At 54.5% G+C, this 19,562-nt stretch overlaps 1 protein-coding gene across 2 annotated transcripts in view; it reads left to right on the forward strand.

Moving 5' to 3' along the window:
* Positions 1-19,562, forward strand: part of PNPLA7 (patatin like phospholipase domain containing 7) — an 81,594-nt gene that overhangs the window by 43,758 nt on the left and 18,274 nt on the right. For both annotated transcript variants that reach the window (XM_025360718.1, XM_025360717.1), the window contains 5 exons: positions 7,285-7,434; positions 10,925-10,988; positions 11,465-11,633; positions 12,726-12,908; positions 14,099-14,217. In XM_025360718.1, the coding sequence (XP_025216503.1) occupies positions 7,285-7,434; positions 10,925-10,988; positions 11,465-11,633; positions 12,726-12,908; positions 14,099-14,217 (685 nt within the window). The remainder of the gene's footprint in view (positions 1-7,284; positions 7,435-10,924; positions 10,989-11,464; positions 11,634-12,725; positions 12,909-14,098; positions 14,218-19,562) is intronic.

Consider the following 19,562-nt stretch of genomic DNA (forward strand, 5'->3'; position numbering starts at 1 on the left):
TCTCGGGTTCACGCCATTCTCCTGCCTCAGCCTCCCAAGTAGCTGGGACTACAGGCACCCGCCACTTCGCCCGGCTAGTTTTTTGTATTTTTTAGTAGAGACGGGGTTTCACCGTATTAGCCAGGATGGTCTCGATCTCCTGACCTCATGATCCGCCCGTCTCGGCCTCCCAAAGTGCTGGGATTACAGGCTTGAGCCACCGCGCCCGGCCTACACCATGAATTTTAAGTGAGTTTCTTGTAGAAGGTGTCTGGTTGGATCATGTATTTTTCATCCCTTCTGACAATCTTTATCTTTTGTGTGTTTATACCGTAGATACGTAGTGTAATCATTTTGTTGGGATTTATGTCTTCCATTTTATTGTTTTTTCTGTTCTCACATCCCCCACTGTTGTTAAACACTACTGTATTTTCTCTTTTCTTTTTATTTTAGAGATGGGGTCTCACTCTTTTGTCTAGGTTGGAGTGCAGTGGCTAGTCACACGTACAGTCATAGCTCCCTGCAACCTGTAACTCCTGGGCTCAAGTGATCCTCCCCCCTCAGCCTCCTGAGTCACTGAGACCACAGCTGTGAGCCTCTGCGCCCAGCTTTTCTGTCTTCTTTTAGGTTACTTGAGCTTTTTTGAGTATTCCATTATAATTGTCAACTGTGGTTTCCATGAAGTCTCTTATGGTATTTTCAGTGGTCACTCTAGCAATTGCAGTGTCCATGCCTAGCTTATCCTTGTCTACTGACAGCTGCATCCCATCACTTTCAGTGGTACATGGAGAACTCACCGTTGTTCAGTCACTTCATCCTTCCCCGTTTATGATGTGGTTGTCTTAACTATTACCTCCGTGTGCACTGAACCCCACCCCCCAAAAACACAGCGCTACAACTTTCACTTTCAGCCATCAAACGTAATTTTTAAATCTTGGGAGAATAGTCCATGATGCTCACCCAGAGTCACTGTCCTCCTCTTCTTCTTTAAAACTTGGGAGGAGAATAGTTCGTGATGCTCACCCAGTGTCACCGTCCTCCTCCTCTTGTTTAAAACTTGGGAAGAGAATAGTCCGTGATGCTCATCCAGTGTCACCGTCCTCCTCCCCTTCTTTAAAACTTAGGGAGGAGAATAGTCCGTGATGCTCACCCAGAGTCACTGTCCTCCTCCTCTTCTTTAAAACTTAGGGAGGAGAATAGTCCGTGATGCTCACCCAGTATCACTGTCCTCCTCCTCTTCTTTTATTTGCAGTGTCTCAGGTTTCCTTCTGTGCTCGTCTCTTTGCTGTTGCAGAATCGTGGTTAGCAGTTCTTTCAGAGAAGGTCTGATGGCCACAGATCCGCTTGCTTTCCCTCATCAGAGAATCTGAGAATGTCTCTGCTTTGCCCTCATCCTGAAGGGTGCTTTTGCTGGATGTATTAATTCTGGTTTGGCAGAGATACAAAGTATTTCAGCACTTTTAAAATTTTGTGCCACTTCCTCATGATCTCTATTGCTTCTTGTTTTTTTTTTTTTTGTTTTTTTTTTTGAGGTGGAGTCTTGCTTTGTCGCCCAGGCTGGAGTGCAGTGGCACAATCTGGGTTCACTGCAAGCTCTGCCTCCCGGGGTCACGCCATTTTTCTGCCTCAGCCTCCCGACTAGCAGGGACTACAGGTGCCTGCCACCACACCTGGCTAATTTTTTTTGTATTTTTAGTAGAGACGGGGTTTCACCGTGTTAGCCAGGATGGTCCCGATCTCCTGACCTTGTGATCCGCCCACCTTGGCCTCCCAAAATGCTGGGATTAAAGGCTCACGCCCCCGCGCCTGGCCAGCCTCTGTTGCTTCTAATGAAAGATCCAGGTATTCAGATGTTCTCCAGTAGGTAACGCATCATTTTTCTCTAGCTGTGTTCAAAACTTTTTGACCAGGCACAGTGGCTCACACCTCATCCCAGCACTTTGGGAGGCTGAGACAGGAGGATTATTTGAGCCCAGGAGTTCAAGACCAACTTGGGCAACATAGTGAGACCCTGTCTCTATGAATAAAATTTGAAAAACGATCCAGGCATGTTAGCACACACCTATCGTCCCAGCTACTCAGGGGGTGGAGGTGGGAGGTTCATTTGGGCCTCAGAGTTCCAGGTTACAGTGAGCTACAATCGTGCCACCACAGTCCAGCCTGGGCAACAGAGCAAGACCCTGCCTCAAAACACACACACACAAAGATGTTTTTCTCTGTCTTTAGTTTTCAGAAATGTGATTTGGAAGCATCTGAGCACGAATACTTTGGATCTGTCCTGTTTGGGGTTTCTTCGTCTTGGACCCATAGGTTTATAGCTTTTAACACATTTTGGGAGTGTTCAGTCTGTATGTCTTCAAACGATTCTTTCACCTGTGGACGCCTCCACCTGCTCTGGAAATAAAGTGACGCAAGTGTTAGACCTCACGTTATTGTCCTCAAGGTCTCCAGGGCACTGTTCGTGTTTTAAATCTTTTTCTCTCTCTGATGTTAAGATGGAATTGTTCTTTTGATCTATCTTCAGGATCTTTGGCTTTTTGTCATCTCGATTCTGCTTTGAGGCCTATCAGAGTTTTAAAAAAAATTTTCTGTCATTGTGTTTTGGTTCTTCTGTAGGCCTCCTGTTTCTTCACTAGGACGTTCTCTCTTTGTCTTTGTTTCAGGAGTGTTCGGGATTGCTGGTCCTAGCTGGTAATAACGACTTTATTGTCCTGGAGGAATAATTCCGTCCATGACATGTGGTCGTTTTTATCTGTGGACTGTTTCTGCTGCTCTGGTTCAGAGTCTCCTTGCTCTTGGCGTCCTGGTCGCTGTGGATGTGGCCTGGTCACTGTGGACCCATCCTGGTCACCCTGGTCACTGTGGACCCGTCCTGGTCACCGTGGATGTGGCCTGGTCACTGTGGACCCATCCTGGTCACCGTGGATGTGGCCTGGTCACTGTGGACCCGTCCTGGTCACCGTGGATGTGACCTGGTCACTGTGGACCCGTCCTGGGCACTGTGGATTTTGAGTCCTGATGTTTTGCGTGTTAGACTATGAGACTCTGGTTCCCATTTAAGTCTTCAATTTCACGGTCGGTGTGCTTGTATTCACAGGGCATGTCTTGGCCGACATTTGTTGAGTGTGGTTTGAATGTGAACTGACCCTGGTGTGCCTACTGGGTGCTGCCCAGGCCCAGTGTGAAGGCTGCATTCTGTGCCGTCTTCAGCTCTCAGAGCCGCACACCTGACTCTGGCACAGGCTGGGTCTTCATGAGCAGATTCGGAGGCTTTCTTGGTCTCCTGCCTCTAGTTGGCAGGGGGTGGGGCCTCCTCTGCTTTCTCTGCAGGAGGTGGACAGTTGGGAGGGATGTCTGCTAGTCGGGGGTGGATAGTTGGGAGCGATGTCTGCTGTTCGGGGTGGACAGTTGGGAGGGATGTTCACTGGTCAGGGGGTGGACAGTTGGGAGGGATGTTTGCTGGTCAGGGGGTGGACAGTTGGGAGGGATGTTTGCTGGTCGGGGTAGACAGTTTGTGGGGATGTTTGCTGGTCAGTGAGTAGACAGTTGAGGGGGATGTCTGCTGGTCAGGGGGTGGACAGTTGGTGAAGATGTTTCCTGTAGGGGCAGTGGACAGTTGGGAGATGCTTGCTGGTACAGGGGTGCATAGTTGGGAGGGGCGTGTGCTGGTGCTTGCTTAGTGCCAGTCAGTGTCGCTGGAGGCAGCTCCCATGGGGAGGGAGTGACAGACCCCTCCGTCTGTGGCAGCCATGTGGCTGGGAAGCGGACTCTGCTTCTTTCTTTGCCTGAGTCGGGTGGTTCTTTCATGAGTCCAGGGTCCCCGGCCAGCCTGCCTTCCTCTCCATCCTTTGGAGTCTTGTGAGAGCTGCCTCGAGCTGTGTCCCTCTCTGATCGTGACTGGCGACAGGTGGCCTGTGTCTGCGCCACCTGCCTTCTGGCCCAGAGCCAGAACCTTACCGGTGCCTTTTCCCAAGGCCAAGGCCATGTGGAACTAGCAATGGCCTCCCCCATTCTGCCTGAAATGAGGACTGTGACACCTCAGTCCGTGGAGAGGCGAGAGGAAGGGGATCCCCAAGGAAAAGCTGCAGGAACAGTAAGTCCACATCAGACTGCGAGAGCAGTGTTGAGGCCGAATCTCGGGACGAGGTGGCGGTTCTCTGTCCTTCTCTGCTCAGCAGCACTTTGGCGTGTGTGTGTATTGTTTGTTTGCTATCTGGGAGTTATTTCCTCCTGATTATAGAAGCCACATGCCTTCCACTTAGCGCCTAGAGGCGGAGAAGCATCGTCTGGCCGGAGTCCCCTGCTCCTCCTGTGTGGCTGAGGCTCAGCTGCGGGGAGGGACATGTGGTGAAGGTGATGCTGGGGACGCCTCGCAGGGCGTGCTGGGTCGTGGTGGTGCCCAGGCTCCTGAGACCCCCCTGACAGGCAGGTGGAGGCTGGATGGGACGGCCTCTCAGGGAGCCAGCTGGGGGTGGTGAGAACTGGAGGCTCTGTGGCCGGCACAGTGGGTTCCGTGCCGGTGTGGTTGGTTCCCCAGAGGAGCAGAGGCTGCCAGGAGGAACATGTGTGGAGGGTTTATTTTGCTTCATTTTCTTGTCTGTCGTTGCAGAGTTTTATCACAAAGGCTGTGTAGGCTGCACAAAGACCTACGAGCCCCCAGGCAGGAGATGAAGACGTGGCGCCTCCCTCTTACAGCTGCTCAGGTGGTGCTAGGCGCCAGCGCCTGGTTCTTTTCCTGCACAGACAGCTGCACGCGTCAGGCCGAGGGCAGAGTCCTATACTGATGCTGCTGGTTGGGTATTTACTCCAGGGCTGGGGTCCCCTCCAGGGGTCCATGAGCCCCACGGCGACACACGGCCAGCGCTGCCCTCCAGGCCTGCACTTTGGGCCGCTCGGCTCCAAGCGCTTATCCTGACCAGGGCCCTGTGTAGGTGCCTCTGCACGTCTCCAGCGCTGCACGTCACAGCCCTTGGCAGAGCGGGGTGCGGTCTGTGAACAGCTGGGGATGCAGCTGGGCTGTGCAGCCGCCAGGCAGAGATGAGCACAGGACACTGAGCCCTTGGCAGCCGTTGCACAGCACCCAACCCTCCATCCCTGGCTTACCTGCTGGGGGCACTGGGCCCCGTCGGAAGCTGGCACCGTGCTCAGGAGGCCAGTCAGGAAAGATCCCTCTCCCAGAGCTGCAGTCAAGTTAGGTCAGGGACGAAATTAGACCGAGAAGGCAAGAGAGATGGCTCAGAAGAGGGTGGGAGGGGCAGGGGCACGCAGGTGGTGGGGCAGCCCTCGCTGAGGAGGTCAGGACCCTTGGGGCCAGGCATAGAGCTGTGTGGTGCGGGGGTCACCAGCAGCTCTCGGGGACTGCAGATGGGCATAGAGCTGTGTGGTGTGGGGGTGACCAGCAGCTCTCAGGGACCGCAGATGGGCATAGAGCTGTGTGGTGTGGGGGTGACCAGCAGCTCTCGGGGACCGCAGATGGGCAGAGGCTGCAGACTTCGGCTTGTTCTGAGTGGGGAGGGGCACCGGGGGCTTTGAGCAAAAAAGGCTCCTGGTGGACTTGGGCATTGAAGGTCAGCTCTGGCCACTGTGCACAGAGCCTCCTCTCAGAAGGCAGCTGAAGCCACCCCAAGGCTGTGCGGTGGAGGCCCAGTGCTCCCGGTGATGAGATGGACTGAGGGCAGGGACTGAGCGTTGGTGGGTCGGGTGGGAGCCTGGGGCCGGAGGTGGGGGCCGAGTCCGAGGGAAGATCTGGGGCTGTGTGAGTCTTGGACACTCATTCAGGATGTTGGATGGGCAGCGTCATTTATCTGTTTCTGCCTGCGTACAGGTGCAGGTGCTTTCGTTTGGGAGGCCTGGAGTATTTATGTAATAATGGAATCGTAGTTATAAACCACTCTGCAGCTTCTCTGCTCAGCAGCACGTCATCAGCTGTTTTCCTGTGAGCACCACGATCGCTGGCTATGCGCTGGTTCCCCGAGCCATGTTCCCTGTTCACAGGCTCTTACCCGCAGGGCTGCCACGGCGCCGTGTGCATCCTGGGAGCTTGCAGGCGTCCACTAGCCGCCGTCTGCAGGGAGTGTCCCTCAAGCCCTCACTTGTTCTGTGTCCCCAGGTTTGCTCTCCTGGCCTCTTGCCTGACCACGCCGCATCCCCTTATTCTGACCTTGGCCAATCAGGACCTGCGTGTCTGGTGGATTTTGGAAGCCGCCTCACTGGGGATGGGAGGCATAGGCCAGGGGATAGCCTGTGGGAGGGCTGGGCCATGGGGGCTGCAGAGGAGGAGTGTCCATGGCACCTGGATGCAGGCGACCCTCGTGGGCAGGAGCGTGGCTGGTGGTGCGGTGGCCTTGGGAGTGTTGAGGCCGTCCCCTCAACCTCTTCCGTGGAAGCAGAGATGCCACTCATCACGCGGCTTCCAGTAAAGAGGGCCTGGGACCCTCGGGGGACCCTCAAGTTCCCAGACTCCCGGTCCATGTCCTTGCCGTTGTGCTGGCCGAGGGGCCCCTCAGCCCACGTGGGGGCCAGGGAGAGGGTCCTGCCTGTCTGGGTGTGCCGCCATGGTGGGCCCTGGAGGCTCCAGTCTCAGGCAGAGGAAAGCCCGGTCTGCCTTGACCTCCTCACTGACATCTCCGGGGTCTCCAGGGCCCGGCCCAGGTTTCCCAGGGCTGCGCTGTGCTCTCTTGGTTTCTGGAGTCCCTTGCAGATAACAGACAAGAGAAGCACACCTGTTGCTCTCTAGCCCGTGAATTGTTTACTGTTCCTGGAGTGAGTGGTGGAAAGCCCTGCGAGGGGTTGGTTCAGAGGATGAGGCCTCACCTGGAGAGTTTGTCTAGGTTACTCCAAGCCTCATGTTCCTTTCAGTCGCTCCCTGAATCACTGTCTTCAGTGGGTCAGGACGAATCCACTGCCTGGGCCTGGGCCTGGGCCTGGACCAGTGCTCGTCAGGCCTGCTGTGTGGGGCCTGGGGGCGCTTGCACGTGTGGACTGGCAGCTCATCAGGAAGAGCTGGGGAAGGCCTGAGACAGCCTCTGGCCTGGAGGAGGCATGAGGCCCGGGCAGCCACACGGCTGGGGACGGTGTGAGGCCTGGGCAGCCACATGGCTGGGGACGGTATGAGGCCCAGGTAGCCTCTGAGGGCTGGGGGTGGCATGAAGTCCAGGCAGCCCCTAAGGGCTGGGGAGGCACAAGGCCCAGGCAGCCTCTGGTGCTGCTGCGTTGCTCCTGGGCAGCCTGGGGGGCCACAGGGCGTCTGGAGGCGTCTGCGAGCGTCTGGGCTGTCCCAGCTGACGTGGGTCGTTTGCTCCACAGGCCACCAGCTTGGGCTCCCCACGGCGGGCAGCAAGTGGGACTCGGGGAACCCGGCTGTCAACCTGTCCACGGTGGCAGTGATGCCCGTGTCAGAGGAAGTGCCCCTCACCGCCTTCGCCCTGGAGCTGGAGCACGCCCTCAGCGCCATCGGTAAGCCTGGGCCTCCCGGCCTCCAGCCATCCCTGGGTTCTGGGCCTGCGGAGGGGGCGTGCCGGCTGCCCTCTGTCTTCGAGGGGACGCGGCGGTGGGTGGCCGGGGCTCAGGTGGGGTCAGTGTTCCGTAGTGTTTCCAAATTCCTGGCAGCTGTTAAATCTGGGGATTCAGGGACAAGGAGTTGAATTTCCTGAGAACTCAGAGTTCTGCGGTATTCAGGTATTCTGTAATCTTTGCAACATTTTATTTACAAGTTTCCATGTGATTATAGAGACCATGATAATAGGAAGTCAGTTTTCTGTGGGTTTAGGGTTATACTAAAAATTTCAGTGTTGTCTTGGCAAAATAATGCAATAATAATAAATGTGGCCGGGCACGGTGGCTCATGCCTGTAATTCCAGCACTTTGGGAGGCAGAGGTCAGGAGTTCAAGACCAGCCTGGCCAACATGGTAAAACCTCATCTCTACTAGAAATACAAAAATTAGCTGGGCATGGTGGTACATGTCTGTAATCCCAGCTACTGGGGAGGCTGAGGCAGGAGAATCACTTGAACCCGGGAGGTAGGGGTTGCAGTGAGCTGAGATCACACCATTGCACTGCAGCCTGGGTGACAGAGTAAGACTCCATCTCTAATAATAATAATAATAATGATGATAATGCAATGAATGTTGTATAATTATTATGAAACAACATATTGTGACAAGAGTATTTCAGAACCATGTGAAAATGCTCTCTCCTGATACAGACATTTGGTAATAGAAAACAATAAATGCAAAAAATGTATAATGTAGAAAGATACTACTGTAAACATCTAATATTTAAAAGTTATTCTCAGCCAGGCGTGGTGGCTCACACCTGTAATCCCAGCACTTTGGGAGACCGAGGTGGGCGGATCACCTGAGGTCAGGAGTTCAAGACCAGCCTGACCAACATGGTGAAACCCCATCTCTACTGGAAATATAAAAAGTAGCCAGGCATGGTGGCGGGCATCTGTAATCCTGGCTACGTGGGAGGCTGAGGCAGGAGAATCGCTTGAACCCAGGAGGTAGAGGTTGCAGTGAGCCGAGATCGCACCACTGCACTCTAGCCTGGGTGACAGAGCCAGACTCTATCTCAAAAGTAAATAAATAAAAGTTACTCTCAAAACAAAATTTTAAAACACATAAAGCATGGATTGCCTTGTCTGATGACCTTGACCGTCATTACATGACACATATTCCCAGTATATGCAGAAAATCGTACTCATTTCCAGTGACATCAGTCAGAGTATTCCAGGTGCATCCAAAAGCGTCTTCTAGCAGTGCGGAGGAGCTGTGCTGCTTCATAGAAACTAGTTACCTTTAAAAAACACTTTTTCGCCGGGTGCGGTGGCTCACGCCCTTAATCCCAGAACTTGGGGAGGCTGAGGTGGGAGGATCACTTGAGGTCAGGAGTTCGAGACCCACCTAGCCAACATGTTGAAACCCCGTCTCACTAAAAACACAAAAATTAGCCAGGCTTGGTGGTGGGCGCCTGTAGTCCCAGCTACAAGGGAGGCTGAGGCAGGAGAATCGCTTGACCTCGGGAAGTGGAGGTTGCAGTGAGCTGAGATGGTGCCATTGCACTCCAGCCTGGGCAACAGAGCGAGACTCCGTGTCAAAACAAACAAACAAAAAAACACTTTATTTTGAAATAATTATAGGATTGGAGAAATTGTAGAATAGTAAAGAGAGACCCCATGTTCCCTTCGCTGGGGCTGCCTCACGGGCAGTGCGTTAGGGGGTAACATCGAGGCTGGGACGTTGGCGTTTATGCTGTCTGTAGACCCCTCGGGCCCCAGCAGCCCGTCCGTGCCCTCCTGGGTGTGTGCCGTGCGGTGTGGCGTGGGTGCCGTTTCTGTGACCTGCACCACACAGGGCCGTGGGGCCGCTCTGTCACAGAGGAGACCCTGCAGGTGGCTGCCACGTTGTTACCCAGCACCCCAGCCTGCCGGCAGCCAGGGACCTGTTCTCGATCTCTATAATTTCATCATTCTGGGAAAGTGATAGAAATGGAACCACACAGTGTAGCCTCTGCAGACGGCCTTCTCCCACTCAGTCACGTGCACCCAGGTTCCTCCTGGCCTTTTTCTGGCCTGGAGCTCAGTTCTTTTTGGTGCTGAGTCATCGTCCGCTGCCTGGACGCACCAGTTTATCTGTTCATCGACTGGAGGGCATCTTGGCAGCTTCCAGGGTTTGGCAATTAGGAGTGAAGCTGCTGTAAACACCTGTGTGCGTGCTTCTGCGTGGACAGAAGTTTTCACTTCCCTTGGGTAAACACCAAGAAGTGTGATTGCCGGATCCTGTGGTCAGAGTAGGTTTAGTTGTAGAAGAAACCACCGAGCCGACTTCCAGTGAGGCTGCACCGGGCTACGTCCCACAGCAGCGAGCAGGTTCCGGCTGCTGCATGTCCCACTGGCACTGGGCTGGATTTTGAGCTCAGAGCTGGGCCTTGGGTCCAGGGGTATTCCAGGTCAGTTGTCAGAGGGGCCCTTATCTTGTGTGCCTCCAGGAAACAAATGTTGCCAGTTAAGGCAAGGCACAGGACACATTGATCTGATCTCTAGCTGTTTGTTTTGTTTTGTTTTGTTTTGTTTTGTTTTGAGACGGATTCTCACTCTGTTACCCAGGCTGGAGTGCAGTGGTGCAATCTCGACTCACTGCAAGCTCCACCTCCTGGGTTCACGCCATTCTCCTGCCTCAGCCTCCCGAGTAGCTAGGACTACGGGCACCTGCCACCACGCCCAGCTGATTTTTTGTATTTTTAGTAGAGACGGGGTTTCACCGTGTTAGCCAGGATGGTCTCGATCTCCTGACCTCATGATCCGCCCGCCTCGCCTCCCAAAGTGCTGGGATTACAGGCGTGAGCCACGGCGCTTGGCCGATCTCTAGCTTGTAATTAGAATTAGACCTCTCTGCTTCCCACACATGAGTCTCTGGGTCCTTTCCCACCTGGCACTGCCAAGCAGCACCCCCTCAGGCTGAGCCCCTCATCTTAGCTTCTCCCCCAAGCCTCTGGTGGCTGTGATGCCAGGGCTGACGCCGGCGCCCCTGGTTGAGAAGGGCCCTGACAGCTGTGCCCACATGGAAGATGCGTACGAACAGGCATCTCGACACTGGGGACCCTGGCCTCTTGGCGTCTGGCGCCTCGATGATCTGGGTTTGGGAAATTATGTTTTCTCCCATCGTACAACCTTCCCTGCCCTGCACACGTGGCAGGACACAGAGATTCCACTGCTCCTTGTGCTGGAGGAGACCAAGGCTCAGAGAGGCTGCCCGAGGCCTCCTTCAGGGCAGAGGGGAGGTAGCATCAGGCCACAGGCCCTTCCGCACTGGCAGTTGCGCTGAAGGGGAGCAGGCCTTGGGGGTGGGGAGAGGACTCTCACTGCCTTGCTTGGCGTTGGTGCCTTGCTCAGCCTTGGAGGTGGGCGGCCTGGGCAGGCTCCGTTACTGGTGATGGTATTTTCAGGCCCGACCCTGCTGCTGACCAGTGACAACATAAAACGGCGCCTCGGCTCCGCTGCCCTGGACAGGTGCGTGCCGTCAGCCCCGACTCCCTCCTCCCAGCCGGCCCAGTGCAGCCCTGAGAGGTGTCCCCACTCTGTCATGTCCAGCATCTGCACTGGAGCTCCTCATCCGGCACACCGGGGTGTGAGGGCTGATGACATGACGCCCCTCACCAAACACACACTGGGCAGCAGTGACCTGCTGGGCACTGTTGGGCCTCCCAGGAGATCCTGGCCCCTGCTTCCCACCTGGGCAGCCCGGGGTCTCACCTTCCCCCGCCTGCCCTTCAGTGAGCCTCAGCCTCTGGGCTTAACTGCAGCCTGTGCTTGACCACCTAGGCCCTGAATGACTCACTGCGAACTAGAGATAGCAGGAAGTGCTGGGCCGGGAGGGGAAGGGGCAGCGACTGGTGCTGGCCTCTGCTGCCTCTTTCCACTGGGGACACGCACTAAGAGTGCCAGGCCCCTGTGGAGTAGTGAGGTCCTCCCTCTGCGGCCTGCAGTGTCCACGAGTACCGGCTGTCCAGCTGGCTGGGGCAGCAGGAGGACACGCACAGGATCGTGCTCTACCAGGCAGACGGCACGCTCACACCCTGGACCCAGCGCTGCGTGCGCCAGGCCGACTGCATCCTCATCGTGGGCCTGGGTGACCAGGAGCCCACAGTAGGCGAGGTGAGCATGGGGAAGGCCAGTGGAGCTGGGGAGAGCCCTCTCTTCAGAACCTCCTGTTTCTCTTTTGAGTGAAATACTGCACAAACTCAGAAAAGGACAGATAATGAGAGCCAACACTCAGATATCTGCTACCCACGTTTTAAAAACATGGTGCTGTATTGACCTCCAGCGGTGCCAGCACAGGCAGGGCAGGTCTCCAGCGGTTCTAGCACGGGGCAGGGCAGGGGCCCCACGTGGCCTCTTGTGAAGTCAAAGCCTCTGGCCGCCTTTCGCACTTTTACAGCCGGTACAGGAAGCCCTTTCCAGGTCTCACCTTTTACATAAACGGTGCCCTATTTTATGTCGTCTGAAGTTTGCTCTTCTCCACAGCATTTAGGTTTCGGCGTCGTTCCTGTTCCCCTCGCTGCTTTTTCTGGCTACTTAGTTTTCCTCTTGTGAATGCCTCACCCTCTGCCTCTGCATCCTCAGCCAACGGGAACAGCCTGTGCAGGCACCTTCGGGACGCCGGCCCCAGGCTGTGTCTGCAGGTTCCCAGATGGCAGCAGATCGCTGACCCAATTGCCTGTGGACCTTCCACCTGGCCATTGCTGCAGGCGAGGCCTCGGGCTCACGACTGCCCAGTCCTGTTCGTTCTCCAGCTTCCTGCCTTCAGTTCGCATTTCCGTCTCCCTCCTCTGCTCCCTGCTCTGTTCTCATCACAAGCCTGCCTGGGCTAATCCTGGGGCAGCTAAAAATTCCTCCTCTCTGATGTATGTTCCTGTTCTGCAGCTAGTGATGCTCCCTTGTGATGGTTTGTTTGCAAAATACCTCATTCGAAAAGGTTGCTGTATGTGTTTATGAGGCAGTGTTAGAGAAACAGAAAGAGGAGGTGTCCCCTCCTGCCGTGCTGACCTTGCCCGGCACCGTGGACGGACGGACCCCTGCCGTCACAGCTTCGGCAGCGCCAAGACCAGGCCACAGCCAAGTTGCTTTGCAGAACCCAGGCGCTGCTCCCGGGGTCCTGCCCACAGACCCTCTGTGCTGCCCTCAGCTCCGTCCTGCCCCGAGTCGCAGGCTCGCCCGGCTGGCAGACACGTGGGCTCTGCCTTTCAGCTGGAGCGGATGCTGGAGAGCACAGCTGTGCGTGCTCAGAAGCAGCTGATCCTGCTGCACCGGGAGGAGGGCCCGGCGCCCGCCCGCACCGTGGAGTGGCTGAACATGCGGAGCTGGTGCTCCGGCCACCTGCACCTCTGCTGCCCGCGCCGTGTCTTCTCCAGGAGGAGCCTGCCCCAGCTGGTGAGGCGGGGAGAGCCAGGCGGCCTGCCCGTGGCTCTGTCGTTCATTTCCTTGAATGTCCGAAGCCACCTTCACATTCCCCACCTGATTTCCTGACACCTGCGCTCCCTGGGCCCTTCCTGTGCTTGTGAACGTGACCCTGCCTCACGTCTCCTTCCTCTTGCCCTTTGGGCCTCTTGTGGCCATGGCAAGGTGACACCCCCTACAGCTAGGAGGCAGCCAGCAGGGTGGGGGCAGCCACAGGGCGGCCATGGGGCTGAGGGCTCACCGAACCCTGGGAGACGGGCCTGACGTCAGGGGAGGGGCAGTAAACCCTGGGGGATGGGCCTCACATCAGGGCTGCTCGGGGCTGAGGCTGAGGCCCCACATCCAGCCGACGAGGGTGTCCTCAGGCCAGCACTGCTCCCTCCTTTGGGCAGAAGACCCTGAGACTTTTATTTTTTATTTTTTTATTTATTTATTTTTTGAGACGGAGTCTCGCTGTGTCACCCAGGCTGGAGTGCAGTGGCCGGATCTCAGCTCACTGCAAGCTCCGCCTCCCGGGTTTACGCCATTCTCCTGCCTCAGCCTCCAGAGGAGCTGGGACTACAGGCGCCTGCCACCTCGCCCGGCTAGTTTTTTGTATTTTTTAGTAGAGACGGGGTTTCACCGCGTTAGCCAGGATGGTCTCGATCTCCTGACCTCGTGATCTGCCCGTCTCAGCCTCCCAAAGTGCTAGGATTACAGGGTTGAGCCACCGCACCCGGCCCCTGAGACTTTTAATTCCAGTGTCCTCAGGCAGCCCTGGGGCCTGAGGGTGAGAGGTGTCTGGAGGCTGCTCATGCTTCACAGCCCCCAGCCCACAGCTCTGTCCAGGAACCTGCACCCTGAAAGCACCATCTGCTGCAGGATTGGGGGACCCCAGTGGGGACAGCTCTGAGGAGGCCCTCTGGCCCCCCACCCGGGCCCACTCTCTTGCCCACGTACCCTCTGCCAGTGTCCTCCCCCCAGTAGCTGAGCTGTCTCTGGGGCCTGGCCCGGGCACTGAGGTGTTGATCAGTCTTATCAGGCAGGGCGTGCTGCATGCTGGGGAGGATTTGGGGTCAGTTTGGGTTAGAAGTGGAGGAAACTCCCCCCAGTCAAGCCAGGATGTGAGGTCTCGGCCGAGGGTGGGGCCCCGCACCAGCCCTGCCTGACGGCTCTTCCCCCAGGTGGAGATGTACAAGCGCGTCTTCCAGCGGCCCCCGGACCGACACTCAGACTTCTCCCGCTTGGCGAGGGTGCTGACGGGCAACGCCATTGCCCTGGTGCTTGGGGGAGGGGGAGCAAGGTGAGTGCCCCCCGCTTCCCACGCACTCCTCACGGTTGTGTGTGTAGTGACAGTCACCCCCTCGGGTGCTGGGAGGTGCTGGGTGCTGGGGCGGGGGGTGTCACTCAAAGACAAGGAGGCCCTCAGGCCGCCTGTCCAGACCTAGCGCACATGGTATGCCCACTGACACCCAGAGTGGCCCTGGTTTTATTATGGCCAGTTTAGTAGAAGACATATCTCGTTTTGACTGCCTTTGCTTACAAGTGGCTACTTGGACCAGGCACAATGGCTCACGCCTGTAATCCCAGCACTTTGGGAGGCTGAGGCAGGCAGACCACGAGGTCAAGAGATTAAGACCATCCTGGCCAACGTGGCGAAACCTAGTCTCTACTAAAAGTAGAAAAATCAGGTAGGCGTGGTGGCGTGCACCTGTAGTCCCAGCTACTCGGGAGGCTGAGGCAGGAGAATTGCTTGAACGTGGGAGGCGGAGGTTGCAGTGAGCCCAGATTGCGCCATTGCACTCCAGCCTGGGGACAGAGCAAGACTATGTCTCAAAAAACAAAACAAACAAACAAAAAAAGAAGTGGTTGCTTGTTGGCCCTTTGCGTCTCCTTTGAAACCTCTGCTCTTTCCTCAGCCGGTCTTTCCGGGGTCTGGTGAGTTTCCTTCACTCTAATACTTGATAAAGAATGATCTGCTCTCTGCCCAAACTGAGTCTTTCAGGGACTTTAATCCCAGGTCACTCCTCCCCTGCCTTGTCATCAGACACCACCTTCCCCTGACCGTGAATAGATACACTTGGCACCGAGATGGAGCCCGGGAGCCCCGAGGAGGGTGGGACAGGCACGTGCCCCTCTGCTGAGCCAGTTGTGCATAAGGGGCAGGGCAGAGCCTCCTACTGTTGCCCCCAAATGAAGGGAGGACGCTGAGGGGTGCCTGGGCAGGGGTCCAGGCCGGGGCTGCCCTGCTGGGGTGGGGCCTCTCCGGCAGCCTCTCCCATCTCCCACGGAGTGCCAGCACTGCTACCCAGGGAGGAGCTTGGAGGTAGCCCCAGGGCCTCAAGGATGCTTCTGCTGGCCCCAGGGCAGGGCCCTGTCCGCCCCTGGGGCTGGTCCAGGTAGCGAAATGCCCACTGCATCCTGCTGTATAAGGGACTTGCCACCTCCTCTTGTGCCATACGTTCTCTTAAACGCTGCAGAAGTTGGCCTAGAGCAGTTCAATGGCTTACCTGAGGTTGTCAGGCTGGGGACAGGACCCAGGTCTCCTTCTGTGGGTCTGGGACAGTGCAGGGACTTGGAGCAGTTGAGCCCACACCTGGACCTGACTTGCAGGCCAGATCAGCAGCATTTTTAATGAGAACGTAGCTTTGATCAAGATAATACTTAGAAGCTGTAAGTATTTCTTAAGGCACATAACTGCAGGCCCTTGCCCTCCCTCCAGCACCACGTCCAGAGTTATCCCAGAAATAACCACTTCCCATGTTTTGGGCTGTCTGCTTGTCTGTATCTCTAAATCGCATTCCTATTCTAAGTTTTTGTTTTGTTTTGGTTTTGGTTTTAGATTGTTGACTTCTTAACCGCCTTCCACACCTGCAGTCAGAGTCTGTCCATCTCCAACTATCGATCAGTCACTCATCCACGCATCTGTCTCCCTCCTTTCCACTCAAAATCCCAGTGTGGTTCCATCACTAGTTAGCCAGCACTCACTGTCTATGTTGTTAGGACAGTGTGGGTGTCCCTCAGAACTAAGTCACATCCTGTCCTATCCTATGATTGAAGTTCCTTCCTTGGACTTAATAATTCTCACATTTGTTCAGTTTTCTGGGCATCCATAGTTTACCCAAGGACACCGAGGCAGGTATTAACCTCCTCTCGGTATGTTCGGACACACCACTCGTCTCTGTTCAGTTTTTAGGAGTCGTCCTCCCTAAAGCCCTCTAGCCTCCTCCTATCTCCACTGGTTGCTTTCTTTTTTTTTTTTTTTTTTTTTGAGACGGAGTCTCGCTCTGTCACCCAGGCTGGAGTGCAGTGGCCGGATCTCAGCTCACTGCAAGCTCTGCCTCCCGGGTTCACGCCATTCTCCTGCCTCAGCCTCCCGAGTAGCTGGGACTATAGGCGCCCGCCACCTCGCCCGGCTAGTTTTTTGTATTTTTTTAGTAGAGACGGGGTTTCACCGTGTTAGCCAGGATGGTCTCGATCTCCTGACCTCGTGATCCGCCCATCTCGGCCTCCCAAAGTGCTGGGATTACAGGCGTGAGCCACCGCGCCCGGCCAACCACTGGTTGCTTTCTAGCGTGCTGCTGAGAAGTTGCCCTGGAATTTTCTTTAACCGCCATCCTAGAAACTACCTTCGTTTCTCTCCTGTGTTCAGTTCTATTTCCTGTAATTTCATGTCTTCTTCATTGGTTTATTCCTCATTTTGGTGGATATATGCTCTAGAAATTTCCCTAGGAGGAGATGCATGGAGAAGTAAACGTTTTGAGAGCATGCATATCAGCAAATGTCCTCATTCTGTTCCCACACTTGTATGATAGTTTGGCTGGGTATAGAATTCTAGATGGAAATAATTTTCTCTGAGAATTTTAAGGCATGGTTCCATTGTCTTTTTAGTTTTTTGTATTGTTGTTGAGAAATTTAGTGCTGTTTTTATTCACAAGGCCTGTTTTTTCTTCTGGAAGCTTGTAGGAGATTTTCTCTTTTTTAAAAACAAAACAGAGTCTCTCTGTGTTGCCCAGGCTGGAGTGCAGTGGCAATCATAAGCTCACTGTAGCCTCAACTCTCAGCTTGAAGCAGTCCTCCCCACTCAGCCTCCCAGAGTGCTGGGATTACAGGCGTGAGCCACTGTGCCTGGCCTGAGACTCTGCATTCTTGGTATTCTGAAAGTGCATGATGACGGGCCTTCATGTGGCTCTTTTTGAATCCACTGACAGTGGATTCCCAGTGGACTCTTTCAAATTTGGAAAATCACAGGCTTCAACTCTGGGAAATTTATAATTTTTCTAAATGAAAATGTTTACCTCCCTCTTTTCTGTGTTCTCGCTTCCTGGAGCTACAGGTGCCCACCACCAAGCCTGCTAATTTTTTTGTTTTTTTAAATAATTTTAGCAGAGACGGGGTTTCCCCATGTTAGCCAGAATGGTCTCGATCTCCTGACCTTGCGATCTGCCCACCTTGGCCTCCCAAAGTGCTGTGATTACAGGCAGGAGTCACTGCGCCCAGGCTTTTTTTTTTGAGACAGGATCTCTCTGTCACCCAGGCTGGAGTGCAGCGGTGCAGTCAGAGCTCACTGCAGCTGGAAGTTCCTGGGCTCAGGCAGTCCTCCCGCCTCAGCCTCCTGAGTTGCTGCGACCATAGGTGCAGGCCACCACACCTGGCTAAGTTGTTTTTCTTTTCTTTCTTTCTTTTTTTTTTTTTTTTTTTTTTTTTGGAGAGAGAGGGTTTCACCATGTTGCCAGGCAAATCTCAAACTCCTGGGCTCAGAGGGTCCTCCTGCCTCAGCCTCCCAAAGCGCTGGGATCACAGGCATGAGCCACTGCGCCCGGCCTTCCTGGAGCTTCTGATGGTCAGATTTGGGGCATCTTAGATGGATCTTCTAATTTTTAGTCTTTTCTCTCCCCTATTCTTCATCTCTGTCCTTTTGTTCCACTTTCTGGAAGATTTTTCTCAAATGTGTCCTGCAGTTGATCTTTTCTGCGACAATACCGCTGAGGTCCGAGCACGTTCCCCGCAGCCCTCCGTGTTCCTCTGGGTTCCCTGCAGCCCTCCGTGTTCCTCCGGGTTCCCTGCAGCCCTCCATGTTCCTCCCGGGCGGCGTCGCGCTCCTGAGAACGCGCATCGTGGGCTTTACTTTGCCCGCCTCGCTTGCTCAGGTTTTCCACTGCGTGCCTGTTGGTGTCTTGTGTTGATCACGCGACATAGCATGCCTGAGATTTGTCTGTGCTCCTGACTCTCAGCAGTGGCGCTGCCGGGTACACTCACCACACTTTGCTTCTCCCCCTTCCTGTTGATGGATGGTTGGTTTTCTGGTCTTGGTTATTACAAACAAAGCTGTTATCACCAACTCTTTTGTTTGTCTGTTTTGAGACAGGATCTTGCTCTGTAGCCCAGGCTGGAGTGCAGTGGCATGATCTTGGCTCACTGCAACCTCCACCTCCTGGCTTCAGGTAATTCTCCTGCCTCAACCTCTCCAGTAGCTGGGGTTACAGGCATCCGCCACCACGCCCAGCTAATTTTTGTATTTTTAGTAGAGATGGGGTTTCACCATGTTGGCCAGGCTGGTCTCGAACTCCCGACCTCAAGTGACCCCCCCTCCTCAGCTTCCCAAAATGCTGGCATTACAGGCATGAGCCACCATACCCAGCCCAACTCTTCTTCAAATCCTTTTGTGGACATGTTTCCTTTCTTCTTGGGCGAATGCCCAGCAGTGTAAGTGCCCGGTCATGGCACAGTTGTATCGTTTTACACTCCCACCAGCAATGTCTGAGAGTTTGAGTGGCCCACATCCCCACCAACCCTTGGTAACGGCAGTATTTTAAATTTTGCCCATTCTAATGGTCTGCAGTGGTGTCTCACTGTGATTCTAATTTGCATCCCTCCAAAGACTGATGAGTAGAACACCTGTTCATGAGCTTGCTGGCCATTTGTGTATCTTCTTTTGTGGAGTATCCTTTTAAGTTCTTTATCCATTTTGTAATAGGTTTCTGTCTTTTACTATTGTATCGAAGGAGTTCTTTATTCTGAACACAAGTCTTTTGTGAATGCATTTATTGATACTGTCCTCAGTCTAGGCTTTTCTTCTCATTTTCTTAATGGCCTCTTTGGATGAACCATTTAAAATTTTGATGAAGTGTGATTTTCCAGTTTTTTTATGGTTATTAATTCTGGTGTCCTGAGAGGTTCCGCCTATTCCAAGGTCACAGAGGTATTCTACATCTTCTGGAAGCTTTTCCAGCCTGTACGTTTAAGTCTGTGAGCCACCACAAACTGATTTTCATGACTGGTGTGAGGTGGGAGTCCACTTTTCCCATGTGGTGTCTGATTGCTCTGAATGATATGGTTCGGCCATGTCCCCACCCAAATCTCACCTTGAATTATAACTCCCATAATCCCCACATGTTGTGGGAGGGACCTGGTGGGAGGTAACTGAATCATGGGGGTGGGTCTTTCCTATATTCTTCTCGTGATAGTCTCATGGGATCTGATGGTTTTACAAAGGGCAGCTCCCCTGCACACGTGCCCTTGCCTGCCACCATGTAAGATGTGCCTTTGCTCCTGCTTTGCCTTCCACCATGATTGTGAGGCCTCCCCAACCACATGGAACTATGAGTCCATTCAGCCTTTTTTTTTTCTTTTTTTTTTTTTTTTTTG

The sequence above is a fragment of the Theropithecus gelada genome, chromosome 15 (genome assembly GCF_003255815.1).
Source record: "Theropithecus gelada isolate Dixy chromosome 15, Tgel_1.0, whole genome shotgun sequence".
In the NCBI taxonomy this organism is placed as follows: Eukaryota; Metazoa; Chordata; class Mammalia; order Primates; family Cercopithecidae; genus Theropithecus; species Theropithecus gelada.